The sequence below is a fragment of the Python bivittatus genome, unplaced genomic scaffold (assembly GCF_059951505.1).
Source record: "Python bivittatus isolate LINGU-HERP-01145 unplaced genomic scaffold, Pbiv_v1 ctg000580_np1212, whole genome shotgun sequence".
Lineage (NCBI taxonomy): Eukaryota > Metazoa > Chordata > Lepidosauria > Squamata > Pythonidae > Python > Python bivittatus.
The window spans coordinates 8562224-8586402 of NW_028277087.1; the positions used below are offsets into that span (position 1 = coordinate 8562224).

Sequence of the window (24179 nt, forward strand, 5' to 3'; positions counted from 1 at the left end):
TGATAATGGGTAATTCAGTAGTTGAGGATAATCCATATACAACAGCTTTTCTGAACAGAAAAAATATATTTTGAACAAAAAAAGTCAGATAAAATAATCTAGCTCTTTCATATCAACAAGTTGTTGGATGTTATTCATGCTATCATTTAGATTGTTTTTCAGCAGTTACAACAAAGACCAAAGTCAAAGGGAAGTCCATTTCTAGAAGATGCAGTGTCCTTAGGCAGAAAAGAATGAAGGTCTTAAGATGAAAGGTGTAAATTCTGGTTTAACAGTAGAAAAGGAATATTGATATTGATAGTAATTTGGGTATAGAGCCAGTCCTCCAGAGGGGGGCTTAATTCTCTCTTTTTGGAAACTTTAGATCAGAAGCTAGATAGTTAGACAGAAGCTGAGGGTAGTTGATCAGCAAGCCCCATCCAAGGTGTTATGTGAATAAAGTGGGATTGAGAGTGCGCATATTTTGACAATGATCCTGGAAAAGTGCTTTGGATCTCATACAAATGCAGCAGCAAAGGAGACCAACTTTTTTCTCACTTCTTTGTGAGCCTGAAAAAAAACAAAAAAGGAAGGCCCCTGTTTAAGGAACCCATTTATTAAAGTTAAGGCAATTCTTAAAGCAGTGACATCTTTTTCTTTTTTAAATACTTACATATACTGTAAACCTGAAAAAGATAAGCATATTTCAATGAACTGCAGAAATATGCTGTGTGTCTGAACGAATTGTCAATCATTGTTGAAGTGTGCACAGCTCTGTAAAAGTCAACCGTTCCTTCCTTAAAGGAATTAAGAAGCAGGATGTTCTCTTCTTCTCAACCACATGTTCAAAGCAAAGAGTAGTGGCGGGAATAAGATTCATTTACTTGCTGTTCTGATCTTGACTTAGAAAACAAAGATTGGATGAGTGGTGTTTATTGAAGACATCATTTGCTTTCCATTGATTGTCTCTGTCACTTATTTAAATCTGTGTAGATAAACGTTTTGGCTTTTTCATAATTTGGCCCTGAATTAGAGGATTTCCTGGATCAGAGATCTACACATGTTGTGTGTGAACTCTCCTGGGACAGGGAGTACATGAATCCTTAAGCCTGCCTATATTCCAAAAATTGAATTAGTTTCTATCATATTTTTAATGGGATGCCACCCAATTCTGACTGGGCTGGGTTGTATATGCAACAGGAGGCGCTTAGCAGAAGATTAGGAGATTACCAGAAGAGTCCTACAGAGGTAGAAATTTAAAAAACAGAACAGTGGACTATCACTGATGCATACTTTTCCAATTTGGATCAAGAGTAGAGAATATGAAAACCCAGCATTCAAGGAGGAGGAGAATTTCAAAAGTAGCCCCATGAACCCATAATAATTAACCTGATGGGAAAATGTGATCTAAAGTGTAAGCTGTAAATTCAAACAAAAGGGTTGTTCTTTGGGATGTGTTATGAAGAGTATCACCACTCCAGTTTAATCTATTTCTTAATTTTCTGTTCACCCATTTAAAATAGCAATACAGATCGATGCTTCTTAAACTGGTCATGAAATTTACTGTAAAAATGGAGCTTTCCTCCAGATGTGGTATTGTCCAGATGTGTCAGAATAAAAACCCCATCACCCCAGCCAGCATCGCCATTGTGGAGATGGCATCTGATGTCAGCGTGGTTGTGGGGAAGGGAGGGTGTTGCATTGCTATGATAGGCTTTCTAGATGCTGTAATCATACAAACAGTGCTGTTCTTTCCACAGACTAGGGTGAAGCTCCCCAGTCACACTGAAGTAAGGATTCTCCATTTAATTCTTACTCTGCTTCATCTACTTTTTTCTTGCCTATCCTCCCCATAGAGATCCCCCACCTCCCGGTCCTTCTTGCCTGTGGTCCTTTGAATCCTTATGTCCGTTTGTCTCTCTTGTCCTTCTTTCTTACTAGAAATTGCTACCTGGAGCTGGCTGCTCTTTTAAAACCTGTGCTCAAATCATGTTTGTTGGTCTCTGTTTTCAACCAAAACCCAAAGCAATTTTTTTAATATATTTTCCTTCTGAAATCTTTTGCTCAGCTTGCTTGCTTGACTGTCTGCATGGGAGTGGGTAGAAAGAGGGCATGGGAGGTTGGGGGTTGGGGGCATCCAAGCCTTTGGGGCAGAAAGGGAGGTATAAGGGTGTAAAGAGAATATATGGGAAAATGGTTGAGTGGATATGGTAGGATCTACTGTGGCTTTTCAAGAGGGGTGGAGGCACTATACGCTGTGTGTGTTGCTACTTAAAATGTTTTCATCCTGATCTTCAGCTGAAAAGACTTCCAAAGAGTCTTGTGCACAATTAGGACAAAAAAAGGATAGTTCCTGGCCATAAGAATAAAAGCAGTATATGAAGGCTTCAATTGATCAAAGCTGGGGTGGGGGTCAATACCTATGGACTCACTTAGAGACAACCATGGAAAATTGCAGCCTGGAATGTAAGAGGAGTAAGCCATAAAGAGGATGGATGGATGGATGGATGGATGGATGGATGGATGGATGGATGGATGGATGGATGGAAAATCGATTGATAATATTGAGTGTCTGTGAAACAAAGAGAAAATAGAAGGATGTAATAGATCCAGATGAAAGTAGTCTGTTGTGGAATGTGATGGATTTTTTGGTCCTTTTGGGGGGTTTGAGGATATTACGGGATAGAATGGGTGCCCTAAACTTTGCAGATTTTTATAGCATCCAAATTCATTCTTAAAGCCTCCTGCCCATATTCAGAAAATAGTGGGAAAATAGTCTAATGGTAAGGGGTAAAGGATGAAATGGGGGCCTTAAACTGCTGTAAGTTTAAAGCACCATTTTGTTCCAAAGCCCAGAAGAGACACAACTCCTACCCCCACCCCTCAGGTTGGCCCCATCTGCTCCAGGGATTGGCCAGGTGCTGCCAAAGTATGTTAAGAGCTTCCACATGTGCTGCTGGATGGCATACAAAATCCTTCCATTCATTCTTAGGTTTTCCTCTTTCTCTTACCATAGGGAAGTGCACGCAGCCTGGTTGTGCCAAGAGTCCTTTCCTGTAGTGTTTCACTGATATTATACGGAGTCTACACCTCAGTAAAGAGTGTAAACAAAATAGTGTAAATAGAACTGTGCACACAGTTTTATTGCAATCCTTGCAACATTTTAAGCACACAAGAATGTCTCTGTAATGCAGAAGAAATTCCTGAAGTTTGAAATGATTCCTCTCTCCTTTTCCAAATTCACATGAATATATATAGGAGGCTGGCTATATATAAGGGCAGCTAGGTAGTGTAGTGGTTAGAGTGCCACCCTTTGACGTGGGAGACCAGGGTTTGAATCCTAACTGGTACCTACCTTACCAGTAGGAGTCCTTGGGAAAAGACCCCTTAATGCTTCACCTGCATACCTCACATATGAGAGTGTCACGAACTAAGAGAGTCATACTGGCTCGGACATCACCTGGATTAACAAGGTCCGCACCAGATGTTGGGGAACCAGGACAATCTCGTGATAAGTGGGCTACTGGAACAAACCATACATGGACGAGACAAGAGAACCTGGAATTGATGGAATGCTACTACAACAATAGACCTAATGAGAGAGGATATATGAAATGTATGAGGGAACTATGGATGGATAGAAGACCTACACCCACACTAACCGAGAAACAGCTACTTACCCAACACTTCAACATAGTGAAGAGGAAGCTGCTCTCACAACTTGAGATAGACCAACTACACATTACATCCCGGACTCAAGAAGACCTGCAGGAACAACTGGATGTGCAGCCAACACCTGAAGCTGGAATATCACTGCCACTCCCTCCATTACAGAGCACAGCAGGTGATAGGAGGCATAAGATCATGGATAAACCAGCTACAATCAACCCTCAAGACCAATTACCAAGATGCAGTGGAGGAGTACCATCAGATAGTATATTAGAAGATGCCACTAGAGTCCTCACAACATCCCCTACTACCAGCATAACTCAAACCAATGAACATGTATGCACTGCAGCCGCTCTAATCCTAGAGATGCTTGGCTATACAGTGAATAAGAACAGCAGTACTTACCCCCCCCCCCGGAAAATGAGGTTGGAGGCTAAGATCAAGGCAACTCGGAGAGAAGTTAGTCAGCTGGTGGAACTACAGAAGGGTGTGAAGATTAAGGATAAGACTCAGCTACTGAAAAAAATATAAGGGCCTGACTCCATCTGAGGCCCTAGAGACCGCTAAACAAATGCTCACAGCACTGGCTACCAAGCTAAGGAAATACACTAGAGAAGCAGAGGCCAAGAAGATAAATGCCCTGTTCTCCAAAGAATAATCCAAGGTATACTCCCAACTGCAGTGCAACCACACAGTGACAGCAGAGCCACCAGCAACAGAAACTGAACAGTATTGGAAGAACATATGGGAGAAAGAGAAGACACATAACACCAGTGCAAAGTGGCTGCAGGACCTGAAAGCAGACCACAACAATCTCCCAGAACATGAAGCAGTCACTATCACAGTAGCAGAAATCCAACAGCGGGTCAAGAACATGAAGAGCTGGACAGCACCTGGCCCGGACATGATCCGCACCTACTGGCTAAAGAAACTAACAGCAGTGCATGAATGCCTAGCAGCACAGATGAATCAGCTGCTAGCAGCAGGCTCCCACCCAGTCTGGATAACACAAGGAAGGACAGTGCTGACCATGAAAGATCCCCACAAGGGAACAGCACCATCCAACTACCGGCCAATAACTTGCCTCCCCACAACATGGAAAGTCCTATCAGGCTTCATAGCCACCAAACTGCACTATGGGCCAGTATGTGAGCATAGCTCAGGAGGGCATAGGGAACAACACCAGAGGCTCAAAACACCAGTTGCTCATAGATAGAGCAGTCACCCAAGACTTGAGGTCTAGGCAGCCCAATCTGAGCACAGCCTGGATTGGCTACAGGAAAGCCTGTGACTCAATGCCCCACACATGGATCTGTGAATGCCTGGCACTATACAAAGTCAACAGGACACTAAGGACCTTCCTCAAGAACTCAATGGGACTGGAAGTCAACTCAAGACAGCTTGCACAAGTGGCCATCAAGTGCGGCATATGCCAAGGTGATGCACTGTTTCCACTGCTGTTCTGCGTAGGCTTGATCCCCCTTATCCAGATAATCACAAGGACTGGATACAGATACAAGTTCAAGAGTGGAACTACCATTAGCCACCTCCTCTACATGGATGACATCAAGCTGTATGCCAAGAATGAATGAGACATCGATTCACTGATCCACCTGACACGGATCTACAGTAAGGACATTCAGACTGGAGAAGTGTGGCCGGATGGTAGTAAAGAAGGGGAATGTAATTAAGACTGATGGGGTGGAACTAACAGCAGGCCACATAGCAGACATACAGACCAGCTACAAGTACCTTGGTATCCCACAGTCACATGGGAACCATGATAAGGAGGCAAGGAAGACAGCAACATCCAAGTACCACCAAAGGATAAGACAGATCCTGAATAGCCAGCTCAATGGGAAGAACAAGATCCACACCATCAACACGTACACCCTGCCAGTCATCAGATTCCCTGCTGATATAGTGAGCTGGCCAAAGGAGGACATAGAGGCTGCCAATGTGAAGACCTGGAAGCTCCTTACAATGTACAGAGGTTTCCACCCCAAGTCCAGCACCCAGAGAATATACACCAGCCGGAAGGAGGGCAGGTGGGGTCATGTGTGTGTCAAAGCCGCTGTCCTGGATGAAACTCAGAGCATCCAAGAGTGCTTCTGTAAGATGACACCCAAAGATGAGCTGCTGAGAATGTCTGACAGCAGCAGCAGACAGGGGAGGAAGTTCAAAAATAATAAATTATTGGCATTTGACATCATTACTGGTCAGCATTTATTATAGAACAGTATAAAAATTCTTTGTACCCTCAAGTGTGCAGGACTTTGTATTCTGTCCCCAGTGGGCTGAAGCAGATCATGTGGTCTGCACTTGTAAATTGCATCATGGGGAATTTTTCCCTTCACTACAAGTACATCAGGGTTGCTTTTCTTGCAGTTATCTGTGCGCTCATGGACATAATTGATATAAACTTTTTTCTACATGCTTGTGTGTGGAGAGGAAATACAAACTAACTGGAAATTGCAGACTTCTGCATATCTTCTGGTTCTGGAATGAATTTTAGAAAATCTCTTAACACCTGGTCAAGACTGAAATTGCAAAAACAGCAAAGAAATGGCACAGGGGAAATCTGCTCATTTTTAATTAAAAGTCTTCATGCAGTGGAGTACCCTCTTGAGTCTTGAGACTGAATGCCTTGCTCATGAGAAATGTGTTGACAGTTACAAAGGAAGCAAAGTTCTAGAACATCAACCATCTAGAAAGGTGTTTCTCAACTTTGGCAACTTTAAGATGTGTGGACTTCAACTCCCAGAATTCCCCAGCCAGCCAGCCAGAGGTGAAGTCCACACTTCTTAAAGTTGCCAAGGTTGAGAAACACTGATCTAGAACGTCAACCATGGATAGCTAGATCCAGATTTAACAAAAAAGAAGAACCTCCTATAGCTTTCCCTATCTGGGTCACTCCAAACATTGTCTCCTACTCCCACCAGACTCAGCAGAATGGCCAATGTTTGAAACTGATGTAACACATGGCCCCAAGCCTCTGAAGAGACCTAGACTCGAGGAAAACTATTTGGTCTTCCTGTTTGAGAGGAAAATAATCTGAATTTCTGTTGTTGTTATTCCTTCAATCAGAGATTACAAAACAGGGAGAACAAGTTTCTGCAGCTGAAGCCACACTTAAAAAAAAAAAAAATCAGCCTCAGGGATGCAAAGAATCTGGTGGTGGTACAGAAGCCCCACCAAGACTTGTACAGTGAAAATAGCTATTTTTTCTAGCTTTGGTAGAGGGCTTTTATGGTATTTTTTTAAAACCAGAGGTCTTGAACCAACCAGAAATGTTTACTTGTTCTGTTTTTCTTAAAAATGGAAATTGAGTGTCATTGAATTTTATCAGAGCAGCCTGGAAGTAATCTGGAGGTCCATAGACTGCCTACCTGCAGCATAGCAAGATCCTTTTAGGAGGTTGTTTTTTTTAGGTAACAAATCCTGAGTAATTCTGTAATTGTATCATCTCAGATTGGAACTGGATGCAGAATTCATTGTCTGAAGAGATTTGCTTTCACTTCCTTGCAGCAAAACCTCTAATCTTCAAGGAAGCAAAAGAAGGACAAGTGTAAGGTCCAAGCCAAAAGTTCTCAGCAGGGAACTTTCAAACAAACTTGAGAGAACTTTTACAAGTTAGAAAGCAATGGTAACTTCACTTTTCTGTTTTGAGGGTGAAATGAGCAAAGCTTGTAGGTAGGGAGAAACACGTATGCTTGTGTCAGTCTAAAGCTGGCTACAACATCTGGTGTAGTGGTGCGGCCAATAATACCATGACATCAGAGCAGTCAGAACCCAAAGGCTTGGTTTATTTGTGCCAAAGGAGTGAAATGAGAGACTCAAACCTTAGTCCAAGTCTGAGAGCTCTGACTTAAAGTGTTATGTTGTCTTTTAACACCCCTATCCCTAAAATACAAAAATGCCAGGCCAAAATATTTGGTTCTGTCCATTCCAGGGGTGTTCTGGAGCCTCAGAGTGAGTTGGTAAGCTGCACGTGGTCTGTGGGTTGCCCACCCCTGCTCCAGAGACTGAGTGGGCTTCTGAAATAGTGATGGGGTATAAGTTGGATTTTGAGGGTAGCAATGATTCAAAACACAGTCTGGATAGCCACTCACAATGAACCCACAAGATGCAGTGTTGGGGGCCTATTATTGGGAAATCTGGGATTAGAAATTATGGCTGTTCAAATGTCCTCTTACTAGGCATTTTGTGATTTACAGTAGAATGTATGACTATTCTACCAGTGCAAATCGGTTGCCTTCAAGAAGCTATCTATGGTGTTTTCACTAATGTTGCAACTGTAAAGAATTGAATATGTATGTATGAAGATGAACCATGTTATTCAGTGTTCAGGATCATTCTTGGAAATCGACTCAAGTGGTAGGAGTTAGGACTACTCTGTAAATTTATATTTGTGGAACTTATTGCCATAAATTGTGCACATAGCCAGTAAGTTTAGATCGTTTACAAAAAAGAACTAACCATTTGTCAGAATCATGTCAGAAAAGATCATACCTTGTTAATATCATCTCTGATTTGTTCCATTACTGAATACTGTATAGTAGTGGTTGGTGGGGGGCAGGGGTGTCACCTCAATCCACACGGCTGTTGACATTCTCCAAGAACTCTGGGAAGTTGGTGAAAAAGGATTTGCCTTTAAAGAATCCATGCGGTTTGTTCCTCTATGGGCTTAGTTATTTTTTCTTTGATTATCATTTCTACCAGTTTTCCCATAACAGGCATTAAGCTGATCAGCTTATAATTTCACCTATTTCCCTGTTTAAAAATTGGGTTCACATTGGATAACTTTCAGTGAGCTGAATGTGAGGAGCACATTAGGTATCTTTGTTAGGAGGTCAGCAATTTCACATTTGTGTAGTTTAAGAACTCTTGAGTGGATGATGTCAGGGTCTACTGTGTGTACTTACTATGTGTGTGTGAGTGAGTGAGTGAGAGAGAGAGAGATGGTCCCTCAAAGCAATTGTGGCATCTCCTTATCATTCTAGAGCAGTGCTTCTCAACCTCATGCTGGCTGGGGAATTCTGGGAGTTGAAGTCCACACATCTTAAAATAGCCAAGGTTGAGAAACATTGTTCTAGTCATGGTATCTGCTCACCTTACACTTTGTGGGGTGCTGTCCAGGTGCTGAATAAGGCCAATAGCAGAAGTCAAATCAAGCTTCCCTCCCATGCAGCTTCAAGATGGTCTTCCCAGGACTGGTAGCCAGAGGACATGTTAGCTCAGAAACTCTGAGATATAGTCTTAACAAAACTGGAGGGTGCCAGGCTAGGGGAGGTTGGGTTAAATGATAGAAGAACAAATGTTCTAGACTAATGAACCACATCTACCATATCACTTTATGTAGTCTAACAGGATTTTCTTACATTTTTGTGATAGAAAGTAAGGAGCACCCATGTTCTAGATCAGTGTTTTTCAACCTTAGCAACTTTAAAATGTGTGGACTTCAACTCCCAGAATTCCCCAGCCAGCCAGTCTACACATTTTAAGGTTGCCAAGGTTGAGAAACACTGGTCCAGATCATAAGCAGGGACTCTGGTTCAGTGTTGTAAGATTAAAACCAAATACATTTGAATTCAGAAATAAGTTTAGAGGTTTCTTTCTTTTCCACTCAGGTAAAAATTGTGAATAATGTTAAGTCAGGATATGTTATGTTAAGGATTCTGCATTTTCATTTAAAATGTTCTTTAAAGATTATGAGGACCTGATAAAAGGAACAACAGGTTTTCTGAAAACTGGAAGGTATGTATCTACATATCTAATTATCTTTGTTAGGATTACAAATAAATAATATTCCCCTTAGAAATGAAAGTAGATTATTCAGAAATAAAGGAATTATCCAATGAGGAAAATTCCAGAAATTTGCTACTAGTAGCCCAAATTGTCATAGATCCCTTAAATCCTTAGCTGCCATAACTTATGTATGATTGACTTGACAGTCCCTTACCAAGAAGCCATAACATAACTGGCAGAATAGACCGACTATATATTATAATGGAAACCCCTGTGAATTTTTGAGAAAGCACATTACAAGCTCCCCTAAATAGAAGGTCATCTGATTTTCTTACCATAAATTATGAAAAGGTATCTCTGGTTCCATATAATATTAATGGGTATGCAATTGCCTCCTTCTTTTTATTATATGTTCTTTCTTCTTTTCATTCCTCCTGCTCTCCAGGGCACACAGATGATCTTCAATGCAGCCAAGGAATTAGGGCAGCTTTCAAAACTCAAGGTAAGCAATGCAGCGGAATGTTAGCAATGGACAAGGTTGTTCCTTAGCAAAGTCAGGATCAGACAGAAAGCCAGCCGATGCTCTACCAGCATATTGAAAGAGGACAGAGAGGGACAATGACATCATAGAAATGGTAAGAACACAAATACATTTCTATCCAGAAACTATCATTGCTCTTGTTTTTTATACTTTTATATTACCCAAATTACCAGTTGCAACTAGAATTTTTGGGATGAAATACAAAGTTATACAAAGTTGCCTGAAACACCAAAAGCCATGTGTAAAAAGCCAGTAAAGTGTATTACAAATAATGCAAGAAATATATAATGAAACACATAAAAGCCATTGACCCTGTGCAACATTGCAACTAAAAATTAAAAATAACTAAAAATGCCTGGAAAAAAAGGAATATACCTGGTGCTGAAAAGAATGAATGCATTTCCCCCTTTTCAATCCTTCACTTTGTCTGCTATATCCATGTCACCTTAATTCTTAATTCTGGTTTAACTAGAAGAACTTATCAAATGTGCCAGTTTTTATTTAATCGACATCTCTCTCCTAATTGCTGGTATATTACATATGAACTTAAGTATTTGAGGGACCATATTTTTGGAATGTCCATGTGTGTTCTAAAGAAGGGACACATACAAGTATTAGTTAAACATCACACTAAAAGAGTCGCAGAATTGATCACCATCAAAATAGCTTTTGTGCTGGTTTTTATCAATCCTTTTATAGCACCTGGGCCAAAGGATCTAATTTTTCCCTGATGTATTCCAAATGAGAGAAAAAAGCATCTTAAAAACATAAACGTTCCCAGAAAGCCTTGGGCGGAGTCCAAAAGTTGCCACTCAATTCTTACTTTTATCCCTACAGAAGGGGTGAAAAAACTAAAAACTTTTTAATTTAACAACTCATTTAATTTAATTTTAATTATCTGTGAAAGAGATACATTCAAATGATCAAACTTCTTTCTTCTGGCCCACCCTACTTTTCAATCACAGTGTTGTGGCCACCATCTTGCCTTTTTTGACTGTACCCTGCAAACACCCTGCTCCTGAATTCAAAGTACCAAAATTTCACAACCAAGGAAAACAAAGGATGCTAGAGGCTAAACTTTCTGAATTCTAGATGCCCCCAGAGTAACAGCCCCAAAGCTACTGAAATGCAGGGAAAAAGAACTAGATGTAAATGTTCTCATCCATAGGGATTGACTTTGCTACTGCTTTCAACTGTCTACACTAGTGTTATTCAACCTTGGAAATTTTAAGATGTGTGGACTTCAACTCCCAGAATTCAAATGGGAGTTGAAGTCTACACCTCTTAAAGTTCCCAAGGTTGAGAAACACTAGTCTACACACTACAGACTGTGAGACAATGAATGAGGTCAAACAACACAGTAGGTCAAAATGTGGTTTTGTGGTTTGTGATGCCTTATATTGCACCAATTAAGTCAGTGTATTCATTTAAGATTCAGATTATTGTGGAAACTCATTAAACCAGATTAATTCAATAAACCATGGGTTGCATGAACTCAGTCAATAACTGATCAACCCACCTTCTGCATTCATCTTATAACAGAGAACTTTACTGGGCTCTTAAATCCAAATTTAAAGATTGGGGAAGAAAAGAAGGGCAAATCCTAACTTGTTTCAGACTTTTGGGAAGAGAGAAACTATATTGTTAGGAAGAAATTTATCTTTTTGTGCCTTGTGGCTATAGAATTTTTTTCTTCTTTCAGAGGGTGATTCTAAGAAGAAAGGTAGCCACCAGGGAATTGAACTGTGAGGGAACTTAGAAAAGTCCAAAAAACTTAATCTTCTTCTCCCATTCAAACCATCCAAATGTCCTTTCTGAATGTCTAGGTTTCCAAATGCATCTTCAAAGTGAATGTGTAGGGTGGCTTTTAGATATGTTTAGAAAATAGAAGTTGTGGGTATCTTGTGCAGACAGGTATTACATATCATGGCTTCTTCCTGCCAGGATCATATGGTACGTGAGGAAGCTAAGAGTTTGACACCCAAACAGTGTGCTGTGGTGGAACTTGCTCTGGATACTATCAAGGTGAGTAACTCTGTGTTTTCCCCATCCTGCATCCCAGCCAAATTCTAGATCTTGATAACCAGTTGAGAAGATCTTGGGAACAAGCAATTTCAGTGTGTACGTATGGGTTTAATTTGAATTCCCGTTTTCCAGTATTTGTCATTTTAGAATCAATGTAGTATGGTGGATAAACCATTGGGAAGTTCTGGTTCAGATTGCTCCTTGTTGAATAGCCTTGAGGAAATCACCATCTTGGATCCAATCTTAGCTGTGCTGGGAAGATAAAGTAGGATAACTTTGCTGATACCCAGTAATTTCATAGATATTTGTCATAATAGAGAAGAGTGGAAATGAGGTCAAGTGGTATAATGGCTGGAGAAGCTAGCTATCTGGGAGATTCCAGTCCCAACACCTCACAGTAAGGTAGAAGAAGCCCATCTTAGAGTGTGTGTGTATGTGTTTGTTTGTTTGTTTGTTTATTCATCAAATTTATATGCCCGCCCATCTCACAAGTGATTCTGGGTGGCATACAACAGAGCTAAAAAAAATCAGTATATACAAAACAATCGTTATTAAAAAAGAAGCAATTTTTGAAGGGCTTTGGAGTTCATCATAGTGGTTTGCTTTTGGTATTATGCAGTGCTAGGATGATGGTATTGTTTAGCAACAGAGGTGCAGTAAGATCATTGGGTGGAAAGGCTCAAACAACATTGAGCTGAAGATCATACAGTTACATTTGCACAGGTCTGCTTAAGATTAACCTTAGTTAACTTGTATCTTGCACTGGGCATTGTCCAAACCCAGTCAGTTTGGTTTATTTATAGTACAGTTCATTATGCAAACCAGAAAAGGGTTAATTCAGTAATGAGATTAAGCTTGTTGTGTGAGTGCAGCCTGAATGACTACAGACATATGGAAGGAGAACTATAATTTCTATTTTTAAATGTAATAAATAAACAAAGCATAGCTACACAACAAACCCTCAAAGAAAATTGGACTCCCCCTGCTGTTAAAAGCCTTCTCCCCCAGTCCCCAGTCCAAGTGTGGCCAATAGTTGAGAGTCTTGAGGATACAGGGCTGGTACTGAAGTTGGATCTCCTGCTTTGCCCTTCCCTCTCTTTTCCCATCAGCAATACTTCCATGCAGGAGGAGTTGGTCTTAAAAAAACCTTCTTGGAGAAAAGCCCAGATCTACAATCCCTGCGCTATGCCCTCTCGCTCTACACGCAAGCCACAGACTTGCTCATCAAAACCTTCGTCCAGACACAGTCCACTCAGGGTAAGCTCCAAGATGGGTCTACATATGCTTGCTAAGAAACTGGGGGTAAGGAGTGAGGTTAGGTGGGTGGGAATTGGTGAAGGCCACAGACTTTTCCAAGGAGACTAAAGATGCTGTTCTTGGGGTACTTTGACCTTCAAGAGTCCTTCTTGTGTTCTTTATGTAGCTAAATGGAACCTCCACATTCAGTGGCAGTCCACATGAGTCACTCTCACTCTGCTGAATGAGGAAACATTAAAGAAAGGGAGTTAACTTCATGGACTTGCTTATGGGTTTCCTATTAGGGCTTCTGCTGTTGTTTCGATCCAGAATCTACAGCGCATATTCTAATAGAGGGCAAGTCTTTTGATATCTACTTATTAGGCTACTTCGGTAGCTATTACTAAATCTTCTGGGCAGCCAAGGTGAGAAGGCTGCTGGCCTCATGCTCCATTTGCTGCAAGGGGGCATCTGATTTGCTTCTGTGGGAAACTGTCAGGTTCAGCCCAAAGAACTCCCTGAGACAGCGCAGATACAGTTCTGTTGCGTTTATTAGCTTCCACCTCAAGACAGAATCTCTCCAGACTGAACCTAAGTTCCCAAGCCAACAAGCCACAACACCGTGAATTCCTTAGGGTGGTGCCAGTCTCATCTTCTTAAATTTCCCACGCTCCTGCTGGGAGCTAAGGAAACGCTTATCTCCCCGAGCTTGGCCTTCATAACACCATTCCATCACAGAAACAGAATATGTGCAAACAGGAGTGGCAACCTATGGCCCTTGGCCTGCCACCCAAATTATCCAGCCTGTGGCCCTAAAAAGAAATATATTCATCCTGGCCATGAGAGGGAGGGAGAGACCTCTGACCACCTCCTCAGGTGAACATTTTGGCGATGGCTTCACAAGCTGCTTTGGCACAGGCAGAGCGACATGTCCCCTGGAAACGGTGGCAGTGGTGACAGCATGGCCTCTGGCCCCTACACAGAAGAAGGTTGCTGACCTCTGCTTCACAGGAGAAACTGGATCATTGGCTCAGCCAGAAAGGTGAATTTTTTGCAGGGCTGTCCCAGGATTCAGCATCTTGGACATTAGTTTAGTCTAAAGTTGCTTCAGTGATTGAGGGGGCTAATCAGTTTAGTACAATAGCTAAATAATTCCTGTTCAGCCTTTTTCTGCCTCCTTCCCTAGCATTCAAGTTGGCGTTTGTCCTAACCTGCCTTTTGCCTTCTCCAGCTGCCTTGTAAAGCAGATGCGTGGGCTGATCTTTCTTTTCTTTTTCTCTCCACCTCCTGCCCATTTTCATTCCTCCCCTCCAACCTTCTCTTGTCCTCCTACGCACTTTCGTCCTTGTTCTTTTCCTTCCAACCACCTTCTTTTCCTTGGTTTCTCTTTTCCTTCCTTCCTTCTCTCATTACTAGTTCATGGTGGAAAAGGGATTAGATTTACTCTTAGTGAAGAAACCTATCCTGAGAAGGGTACGTGTCATACCATTGTCCTGACACTCCTTCCCGTCCTCAAATGCACCCCTCATCCCACCACCCTGGCCAAGGCTAGTCAGAAGCACAGGATGCCGTCCCGGTGGAGATCTGGAAGAGAAATGGAGGGGGGCAACCTTGCAGCCAAAGCCAAGACCATGTTCCTTTTCTCTTCCGGCAAGGGATCTTCTGAACTAGCCCTGTTCCAGGTGCTGGTACCCTCAAGCTGAGCCTCTTTCTGCAAGTGCACCGAATGCATCAGAATGATATCCTTCTGCAAGCACATCGCCGGTGGAGGAGGAGGAGGGCGGGGCGGAGAAGGGGCATTTGGTTGACACCATGGGGGTTTGCTCCACCAGTTTGTCCATCCCCTGCTTGCCTTTAGCATATGGAAATGACCTGTTGGTTTTAAGCCTCGTGGCCTTGGTTGCTGGATCAAGCGAGTCTGAGCATGTGATACAGGAATTGGGATGATCAGGGAGGTGGGTGTACGTATGTGGTTTTTTAAAACCTTTTATTGGCAACAAAAGGCATGGGTTTTTAAGGATCTTAAGCATGCAGGGGGCAAGGCTGCAGATCTAAGCAATTACCAAAGACTGGTACCTATTTTATACCCCTCCTCTTTATTTCATTATTTCTATTGTTGTTTAAAATGTATTTAGGCCAACTTTAAGGCTCATATTTAATGTAATCCACCTATTCAGGCAACTTATACAGTCAAATCCAATAAAATAAATATTAACAATGAAAAAGAACATTACAAATGAACAAAGAACATTACAAATAAACAAAGCGATAGCAATCATAATAAATAAACACCCAACACTTGCATGCATTTAGTTCAGAGAACAAAAGACTAAGGGGAGACCTGCCAGCAATCTTCAGATATGTGAAGGGCTGTCACACCAGCGATGGAGCAGACTTGATCTCTGTTGCTCCAGAAGGCAGAATTTGGTTGTACTCATTTTAGTTAAGCACTAGGAGGAGTGAGAGCTGTTCAAGAGGGTTTGCGCTCTTTTTCTTTGAGGTATTTAAATAGAGGCTGAGCAGCCGTCTTAGTGATATTGATACTGCATCCTACAGTTCCAATCTCGTGTTGGGCAAGAGGATGGATTTCCAAGAGCCCTTCAAATGCTCTCCTGGAAAATACTAAAGCCCATGCACAACAGTAGCTACGACCCCTTAGCTGTCCAAGAAGCTATATCAAGAAAAAAAGCCAATCAGTTGTAGTGGTTCTTCAGGGCTTTTTTAAAGATTTGCAGTGATGGTGCCTGGTAGACCCTGGATAATAATATTGTTAAATTTAGGCCAATGAGAACTGCTGCTGCTGCTCTTAAAGTATAAACTGGCTGATAGGGATGAAAGGAGAGATTTCAATCCTAGGAAATCAATGTCCTTTCCAGAAAGTTTATGAGAAGAATTCAAGTTTTGATCCATGTTAAATCATTCTCTCTTCTTCTTGTCTTATCAGTTACTGGAGACTGCTATTTTCTTCATATAAAAGCTTTAGGCAACTGATTTATCCTGAGAATAATACAATGAAAGAGACTGTTCTTTGTGCCCAGCATGTGGGGCACTGTTGGAATCAGTGTCCTACACTAGCTACATTCATTATTATCTAAGAGAATCTCCATGCACAGAAGCGTTTTATTTCCCCATACCTGAGGACTTACGGGCAGATCATAGCACAGGATTGTTGCCTGTCTCCAGGATGTCTGGTCTTGCTGTTCTCTACAAGCTTTGTAGGACAGAATTTTCTGACTCCTGAACTCCAGTTCCTAAGATTCTGTGAGTGGGAAGCCAGGACTGATGTTAAATCACATTGTGTGTTCGAATTCAAATTACACACACACACACACAGAGCGAAGAATTTTGGTTAAACATCAGTAGGAGCTTCCTGATGGCACACACTGTTCAGGAGCTGTCCAGGAGCTAGCGTGCTTTCCTTCAGCAAGAAAGCATAAATGGAGGTCCCTTCCTGCTCTATGATCTTCCAATTCTATGTGTGCTAGAATAGGCCAGCATCATCCAAAAGCTACAGACCTGTTGGGTGTTAGGGCTGTTTTTGTCGCGCCATCTACTTTGGAAGGGGACATGGAATATCTTGTTTCTCCCTCGCTCTGAGATCCGCAGCCTTAGCCCCCTTTCCTGAGGGTCTGACCCTGGGAAAACTGCAGAAACCCTCTCCGTTCTTCCTTTTTCCAACCTGTGGCCACCCTGCTGCCACCATCTTTCCCTTTCCCCTCCCCTCTGACACTGCTGCTCCCACCTTGGATTGAAATCTTTTCCATGCTATCTAACCACACCGCTGGCCATTGTGCCTGTGCAGACTGACTCTTTCCGCCCACCCGTTCCCCCTTTCCTTTTGCCTTTGCTGCATGTGAAATTCCTTCATGGAGGAAGCCTGTTTGAACAAGGAGCTGATGTCCTGCTTCTGGGGGGTGGGAGATGGGGAACAACTGCAAAGGGGAAGGTCCTGCTGACTTTGATGGAAAAGCAAGGTCAATGCTATTCTTTGGTTCACGGCCCAGAAGCAAACCGCTTAGAGTCTTCTAAGATTTGGGGCAATATACAGTATATAACTACGATTAAATAAATAGACAGACGACAGGCTTTGGGATATTATTATGGCATAATTTTCAGGGAAACTTTTTTTTTTTAATTTTTGGTGAGAGGGGAAGCCTTAACTTGGTCGATCTGGTAGCAGGGAAGGGCTCATTATTAAGAGACCCAAAGCCAGAAGTGCCTCTGAACGAGAATCACTCCAAAGGGATCAGCAGGCCTGAGTCCATGCATGGTGTTGATGGACAGGGAGCCTGGTCAGGCAAAGACTAACGGTAAACTCTTCTGCTTTCTTCTTGCCTGGCCACTCCGGGACCTCTTGCCCTCCTCCTTTTGCCATTCAGGCTCTGGAGTAGACGATCCTGTGGGAGAAGTCTCCGTCCATGTTGAGCTTTTCACCCATCCTGGCACTGGCGAGCACAAAGTAACAGTCAAAGGTCAGTGACGATCACCAGGAGACCAGCATATCTCAAAGTGGCAGAAGGCCACATCACTTGAGGCTTCTAGAGCTGACTCATTCTAGAAAGCCACTAAAACCATCTTATTCTACCTTTCTTTCCGTTGTTTGGAGGTCACATCTGCTGGGTTGTTTTTATTCTGTCATTTTAGTTTTATCCGTGTTGTACCCTGCCCAGAGTCTTCAGATTGGGGTGGGTTAAAAAAATGGAAAATACAGTACTGAAATGTGCACATATAGAGTTGGAAAAGATGCCATAAATTATGGCTTTTTAGCTACGGTAGAAATAGATAGAACCTCTGTTTGTTGAGGCCATATACATTTGTCATTGGTTACTAGGAGAGGCAGCATACTGCTGTCCAATGTTGATTCATTAAAATTCTGGATTATTTCACTGGTTTATATGAGCAAGCTCATTTCTGGGCTTAAGGAGGAGACAATATACTATCCAGAATCAAAATGATGTTGTTCTTATGTTCCCTTTGTGTTTGTAGTCTGCATTTTGCCTGTGACAGCACCCAGCCACAAACATTTGTCTTTGTAAAAGCTTATTGTGTAGACATGGAAAAGTAAAGGCAAACAGAGAGAGAGATATGTCCTAAGTGAGCATGATAGCAACTGGTTTATCGTATAGGGCTGTCATAAAGATGTATATACATGAAGCTTTTTGAATAATGCAAATAGCATTACACTACTTAGGTTTTAGGCAACCTGTGACTCTCCAAAAACAGTTGAACTACAACTTTCAGTGTATTAGGAAGCATGGCCAATTGTAGCTTAGAAGATCCAGAGTGCTACAGGTTGCCAATTCCACACTTTTTCTGCTCTAATAAATGGCACATTATTTCCTTGGAGGTAAGGAAAACCTCAAGCCATTTCCCCTCTCTCTCCTTTCTGCCTTAGTGGTGGCTGCCAATGATCTCAAGTGGCAAACATCTGGCATCTTCCGGCCTTTCATTGAAGTCAACATCATTGGGCCACATCTCAGTGACAAGAAAAGGAAATTTGCTACCAAGTCCAAGAACAACAGCTGGTCCCCCAAATACAATGAGAGCATCCAGTTGTGAGTGTTTCTGATTTCCCTGTCTTGAATAGAGGCAAGACTGGATTTTTTTGTGCAAAGTTTGTCCTGGCCTCAGAATTCTTTTGGCAAAGAGGGGACACACTAAAAAAAAGGGAGCAGTAAAGGAATTGCATTCTCCTGCAGTTAAAGACTGTAGTTTTGGTGCTGGGAAAGGGCAAGATGGATCATTAGGACTGTGTAATGCCTTGAACTGGATTTGAAGAGGTCCTTTGTCAGTGTCTCATTAAAGCACTTGCATCATTTCCCAAGATTATATGGCGGCTAGGAAGGCTTCTGCTTCAATCTGAAGCATTACACAGCCATATAGAGTATTAAGGAGGTAAAAATATGTGCTGTGGGCTCATCTCTGTATAGCAGGTGCAGTTACAAGCTGCTAAGGTGAAACTAGGAACTTGGGTACAGGGAATGTGCAGTTGTAGAATGAAAATGCACCATTTCAAGCTGCAAAGATGCCGTTGTAAACTAAGTAAGGGAAAGTGAAATTGCAGACTGAAAAGGCACAATTGTAGGCTTTGTTGGGAAGGTGCCTTTGCAGCCTAGATATAAGGAAATGAAATTGCAAAATGCAATGTTGCAGCTTGCAGCCATAATATTGGATAATTGCATTGCAGGTGTTGGCTGAATGAGCAGTATGGGCTGAAAATCAAGTAACAGTTATTTCCTGCTGATACATCATAGTGCAGCAATCTGAGGCCTTAATTAGTTAACAGTCTGCATAAACAGGAACAATAAAAGTGTCAGTTCCCAAAAGCGTGACCAAGATATAGAATCTGGCATGGGAAAAGAAAACAGAGATGTGGGTGAAGTTTTCTGTAGTCATAGTTAATGGGCAGCAATTTAGAACTGAACTGTGAAAATGAGGAGAGCAAAACATGTGTCACCGTTAGTGGGACAAGGAGAGCCCTGAGCTAATGTTGAATCTAGGTTTTAGCCCGTGTGCCTTTCATAAGATGTAGGCAGGGGATTTCAGTTGTGAATGACCGCCTTCTCCCGTCCTTCTCCCCCCCCGCACCTCCGCAGCACCCTCGGCACTGAGACGGGGCCAGAGTGCTACGAGCTGCAGGTCTGCGTCAAAGACTACTGCTTTGCACGGGAAGACCGGACAGTGGGCATCGCCATTCTGCAGCTGAAGGACATCGTGCAGCGGGGCAGCTGTGCCTGCTGGCTGCCGCTGGGCCGGCGCATCCACATGGACGACACGGGCCTTACGGTGCTGCGCATCCTCTCACAGCGGAACAACGATGAGGTGGCCAAGGAGTTTGTCAAATTGAAGTCGGACACACGCTCAGCCGAGGAGGGCAGCAGCAGCTAAGACCAATCTGCCTCCCCCTGTCACCCCTCGTTCCCTCCCACCTTCTGCTAGAATTGCCTTCCCTTCTCTTCCTGGTCCCTTCCCTCTTTTATACAGCCATGTCAAAGCCATAGAGTTTTCGGAGCTGTCCTTTCTCTCCCCCGCCCCAGCCCTCCCTGCTCCTCGCTCTTTTATTTGGGAGCTTTGCTCCCGCTGCCAAGGATCACCCACCTACCCTCTCAAATACATGCCCATTGCCAAATCCCCCCATGACGCAGAGAGAGGTGAAAGAGCCAAGAAAGGATCCTGACAAAAATCAAAGATGCTACTGTCCGCACTTCAACATAAACTCCCACTGTCCCCTCTTTCCTGGCACATTTCTGGTTGAGGAGCATCAGAAGCTGCCTTCCAACGAGTCAGGGTATTTGTCAACCAGCCCAGTATTTCCAGCTTGGATTGGCAGTTGCTCTCTAAGGTCTCAGGCAAAGAAGGGTCTTTCCCACCATGTGCTGCCTAATTTGTGAACTGAAAATGCTGGGGATTGAACTAGCAACCATCTGCATGTAAAAGCCAAATCCCTGTGCCAAGTGGAAGTAGCAGTGAGCTACAAATCTATAGTGCTGGGAAAGGCAGCTTCCTTTGTCTTCGCCCTGTTTCGACAGGGCTAAACAAATATTGTAAGATTCTTCCCTGCAATTCTAGCACCAAGTTGTATCAACGTTAGCAGTGCCCAAAAGGCTTACCTGAAGTTCACGCAATCTATTCCAAATTATCAGCCCTCACTTGCAAGGCTAGACTGCGGCAGCTATGAATTTCACCAACTTGGGATCAGCACGAGAATCTTTTATTGCTACGGCCTTCGAGGAAGGCCAGCAATCAGATATGATAGAATTGTAATCTATCATCTGAAGGGCTGTGGCTTCCTTTTCTCTGTTGTATTGTTTTAGAATATTTTCTTTTGTTGCATTTTCCTTTAATTCCACATTAAGGACACGTTCTAAATTTAATTCCAGAAGTGAAGCATGCACTTTGCTACAGTTTTACAGTTCATTTGCACCTTTTTCTCTGTCTCATGCACAGATACAAACACTTGAGTTACTATTTGTATATGCATTGACAACTCTGCCCCCCCCCCAAATCTTGACTGGATCACAATATTTTGTGTGTGAGGTTTTATCATTGTTCATGAGCATCATCCCTGAGCATTGGTAAAACACCACTCTACAATCTTGCTACCATCATGATTCTCTCATGATTGACTTCTTTTTGTAGTGTTTGTTAACACGTGTGCATACAAAAGTAATGCATAGGAGAAAATGGGCAGCTCAAGGATTGAAAATTGTGGTGAGAATATTAAGAATCTTAGAAGTGCAAAAATGGGGAGTCCTAAATGCCCGTGTTTCACTGTGGAAGCAAAACCAGGTAATTCAGAATGCCAGGTTCCATGGAAAAATTCAGTCAAGGGGACTTTGTAAACAATCCTTCTGTAAACTTAGCAACGACAGTGGAGCGTGTGTGCTGATTCCATTCAAGAGATTTTATTTTACTCAAGTAAAGGATCATTTGATCAGTGGGATTGAGCCCAGGTCCTTTTCCAGTGTGTCATACTTACAGCTCTATTCACACAACACATTTAACCAGGTTTATTGAATTAACCTATTTTCTGAGTTTGCACTGTACATTGACCTTTAAACTAATCAAACAGGCTACATTTGCACATGCTGAGCCATAAGAAAAACTAACTGACATTTTAACTAACCAAGCCTGTCAAGTGAATGCAATCGCTTGGTTTTTAGCTGACTTGGTTTAAGCGTGTCATTGGAACACCGCCATGTATTAATGCAACTTCAGAGCATGAGCTGGCCAGTAGACTTGAGATTTCAGGGAGTTTTTTCAGAAACTCTAGCAGAATTCCTGTGAATATAGAGGGAAGTAGTTCTTGTGAATGAAGGAGAGGTATGAGAACATGGAGTGTCCACGCAGCATCCATTTCAGCATCATGATTCTGTAAGAAGATAATACTCAAATAGGACCTTGCTGTTTAAGTAGGCAGGGAACTATGTGGTTCTGGAAAGAGTTCAAGGCTTGAGAGGTTCCAGTAAAGGAACACGGGCAGAGCATTAAAGGGAAGAGATATTTGGGAAAAGGCACGAGGCCTAAGGGAGCAGCGTTCTGTAAGAAAACAGTTGTTTATGGAGCTGCTGAGATGGCACCGCTTTTGGAAAAGTTAACTGATCCATCATGACTGTCCTAAATCCCCTGATTGATGTCACATCTTAGAGGGCCGCCCCTTCTGAAAGCCACACCAGTTCTAACAACTTGGCCAGTTCTGTCCTTATACTTCTATGGCCATATAGATATATGGGTTGGAATTTATCACCCAGCGCATTAGTTGGTGGCTTTTGCCAGTTCCTTGCTTAACTGCCCCTCATCCCAGTTTGCTCCCCTGCCACCGAAATATGGCTCACCATTCTCCTTCCTTGTTTGCTACCTGATAGGGGATTAACTCTCTCCAGCTGGACAGCTCTAGATAACCTGATATCTATCTTGGCTTCTTAGGAAAGTGCCTTACATCAGGCAAATTATTTTCTCATTTTGCCCTTGATTATCTGCACCCACAGGATCCTGTTAAAAGCAGGCATCGAATGGCATCAAGAATGGCATCTGGGATCTTCTGTATGTAAAGCAGGTGTTCCACCAATGATCTCTGGTCTCCTCCAACTTCTGGAAATCTAGAGATTTCCAAGGAATCTTTGGACATGTAGTGTGCTGTCATTGCTATATTAGAGAACACTCAAGAGTGCCCTGACCTAAGTAAATAAATAAAGACAGTGATGTCCACTTAAACCTAGAAGAACGATCTGTCCCCTCTCCAGAAACCTTCTCCTATTCACCTCTTCCAAACATTGCACAAACCTAGTTCCAAGCTTAGCTCCTCCTCCTATTAGTCAGAATTGTTTTTTTTTCCATTTGTTCCTCCTCTTTTCAAAAAATGTTTAATTCCTTATGAATTGCTTGGGACCAAAGTATCAGGATTTTGAGTTGAATGTTTACACACAGACATATGCACAATCCACCAGACTTATATAAACTGCATTTGAAAAATTAAAGGGGGGGGGGAACCTTAGACAACATGCTTCCGGGCAGGTAGCTGTTGTGGCTAGCAAATCAAAACGCATGGCACAGTGATTTCATCTTTCCCTCCTTAACAGATTTTTTCTGGGGCAAGATGGAACCAACAGCAGGAAAATAAGTAGGTTACAAATGAAAGCTGTCTGGATCTTCTGCAAAATTCTGTGAACATGGCAGGATAATCGCACAATAAAAACCTTGTCTTGAAATCCTGTAAGACTGCAGCGGAGGTAGAGCAAAAATTTCCATTTCTGTTTCCAGCACACTTTGGCACAAACACATCTTACACCGTCCCTATCCTGCAAAGTGAGATCGCAAGAAGCCAAGGGTAGGCATCTCCCTCCATCTTCCCCAGTCCCTTCTTCAGTCGTTTCTGTTCGGCATGTGGTTGAAACTAACAACAAAATGGAGCAGAATAAATTTTAAAACCCCAAACAATAAAATGAAGTTAATTCTATTTGTGTAGCACACGTTGGAATATGTTTTCATGTTGTCTGTTCTGTACATACATACCTGAAGTGGATTGAGCAATGGTTTTACCCAACAATGGATGCATGATAGTGAGATGTTTTGCACTATTTTGAAATTTTGGGGCTCTATACAAATATTTTATTAACTGACATTAAAAATGAAAAACAAATCTCTTGACTGTTGTTGATATTATTTCTGCTTATAACTGGTTCTCACCCTTTGCAGCAAAGCTCAGTACTTTCCACTAAAACCTGGATAATGTAGGTATTGTGGTTCCAGATGAAGAACAGCTAATCTCCTAACATGTTAGTTGTTGAAGTGGGCCCTGCTCTCTCTATATGCAATACCATGGGGAGAATGTTCCTTAACCTGGGAGTCACAAAGAACACCCACTTCCACATAAACATAGCCAGCCTAGCTTCTTGCAATGATGGCCTCTTAAAGCTAGTGTTTCTCAACCTTAGCAACTTTAAGATGTGTGGACTTCAGCTCCCAGAATTCCCCAGCCAGC

At 42.4% G+C, this 24179-nt stretch overlaps 1 protein-coding gene across 1 annotated transcript in view; it reads left to right on the forward strand.

The window, feature by feature from the left end:
• Positions 1-23798, forward strand: part of UNC13A (unc-13 homolog A) — a 103604-nt gene extending 79806 nt beyond the window's left edge. The window contains exons 39-46 of the mRNA XM_088149903.1: positions 1740-1769; positions 9842-9898; positions 11882-11962; positions 13072-13219; positions 14615-14671; positions 17578-17670; positions 18594-18753; positions 19795-23798. Of these exons, the coding sequence (XP_088006029.1) occupies positions 1740-1769; positions 9842-9898; positions 11882-11962; positions 13072-13219; positions 14615-14671; positions 17578-17670; positions 18594-18753; positions 19795-20086 (918 nt within the window). The 3' untranslated portion in view covers positions 20087-23798. The remainder of the gene's footprint in view (positions 1-1739; positions 1770-9841; positions 9899-11881; positions 11963-13071; positions 13220-14614; positions 14672-17577; positions 17671-18593; positions 18754-19794) is intronic.
• The last annotated feature ends 381 nt before the right edge of the window (positions 23799-24179 follow it).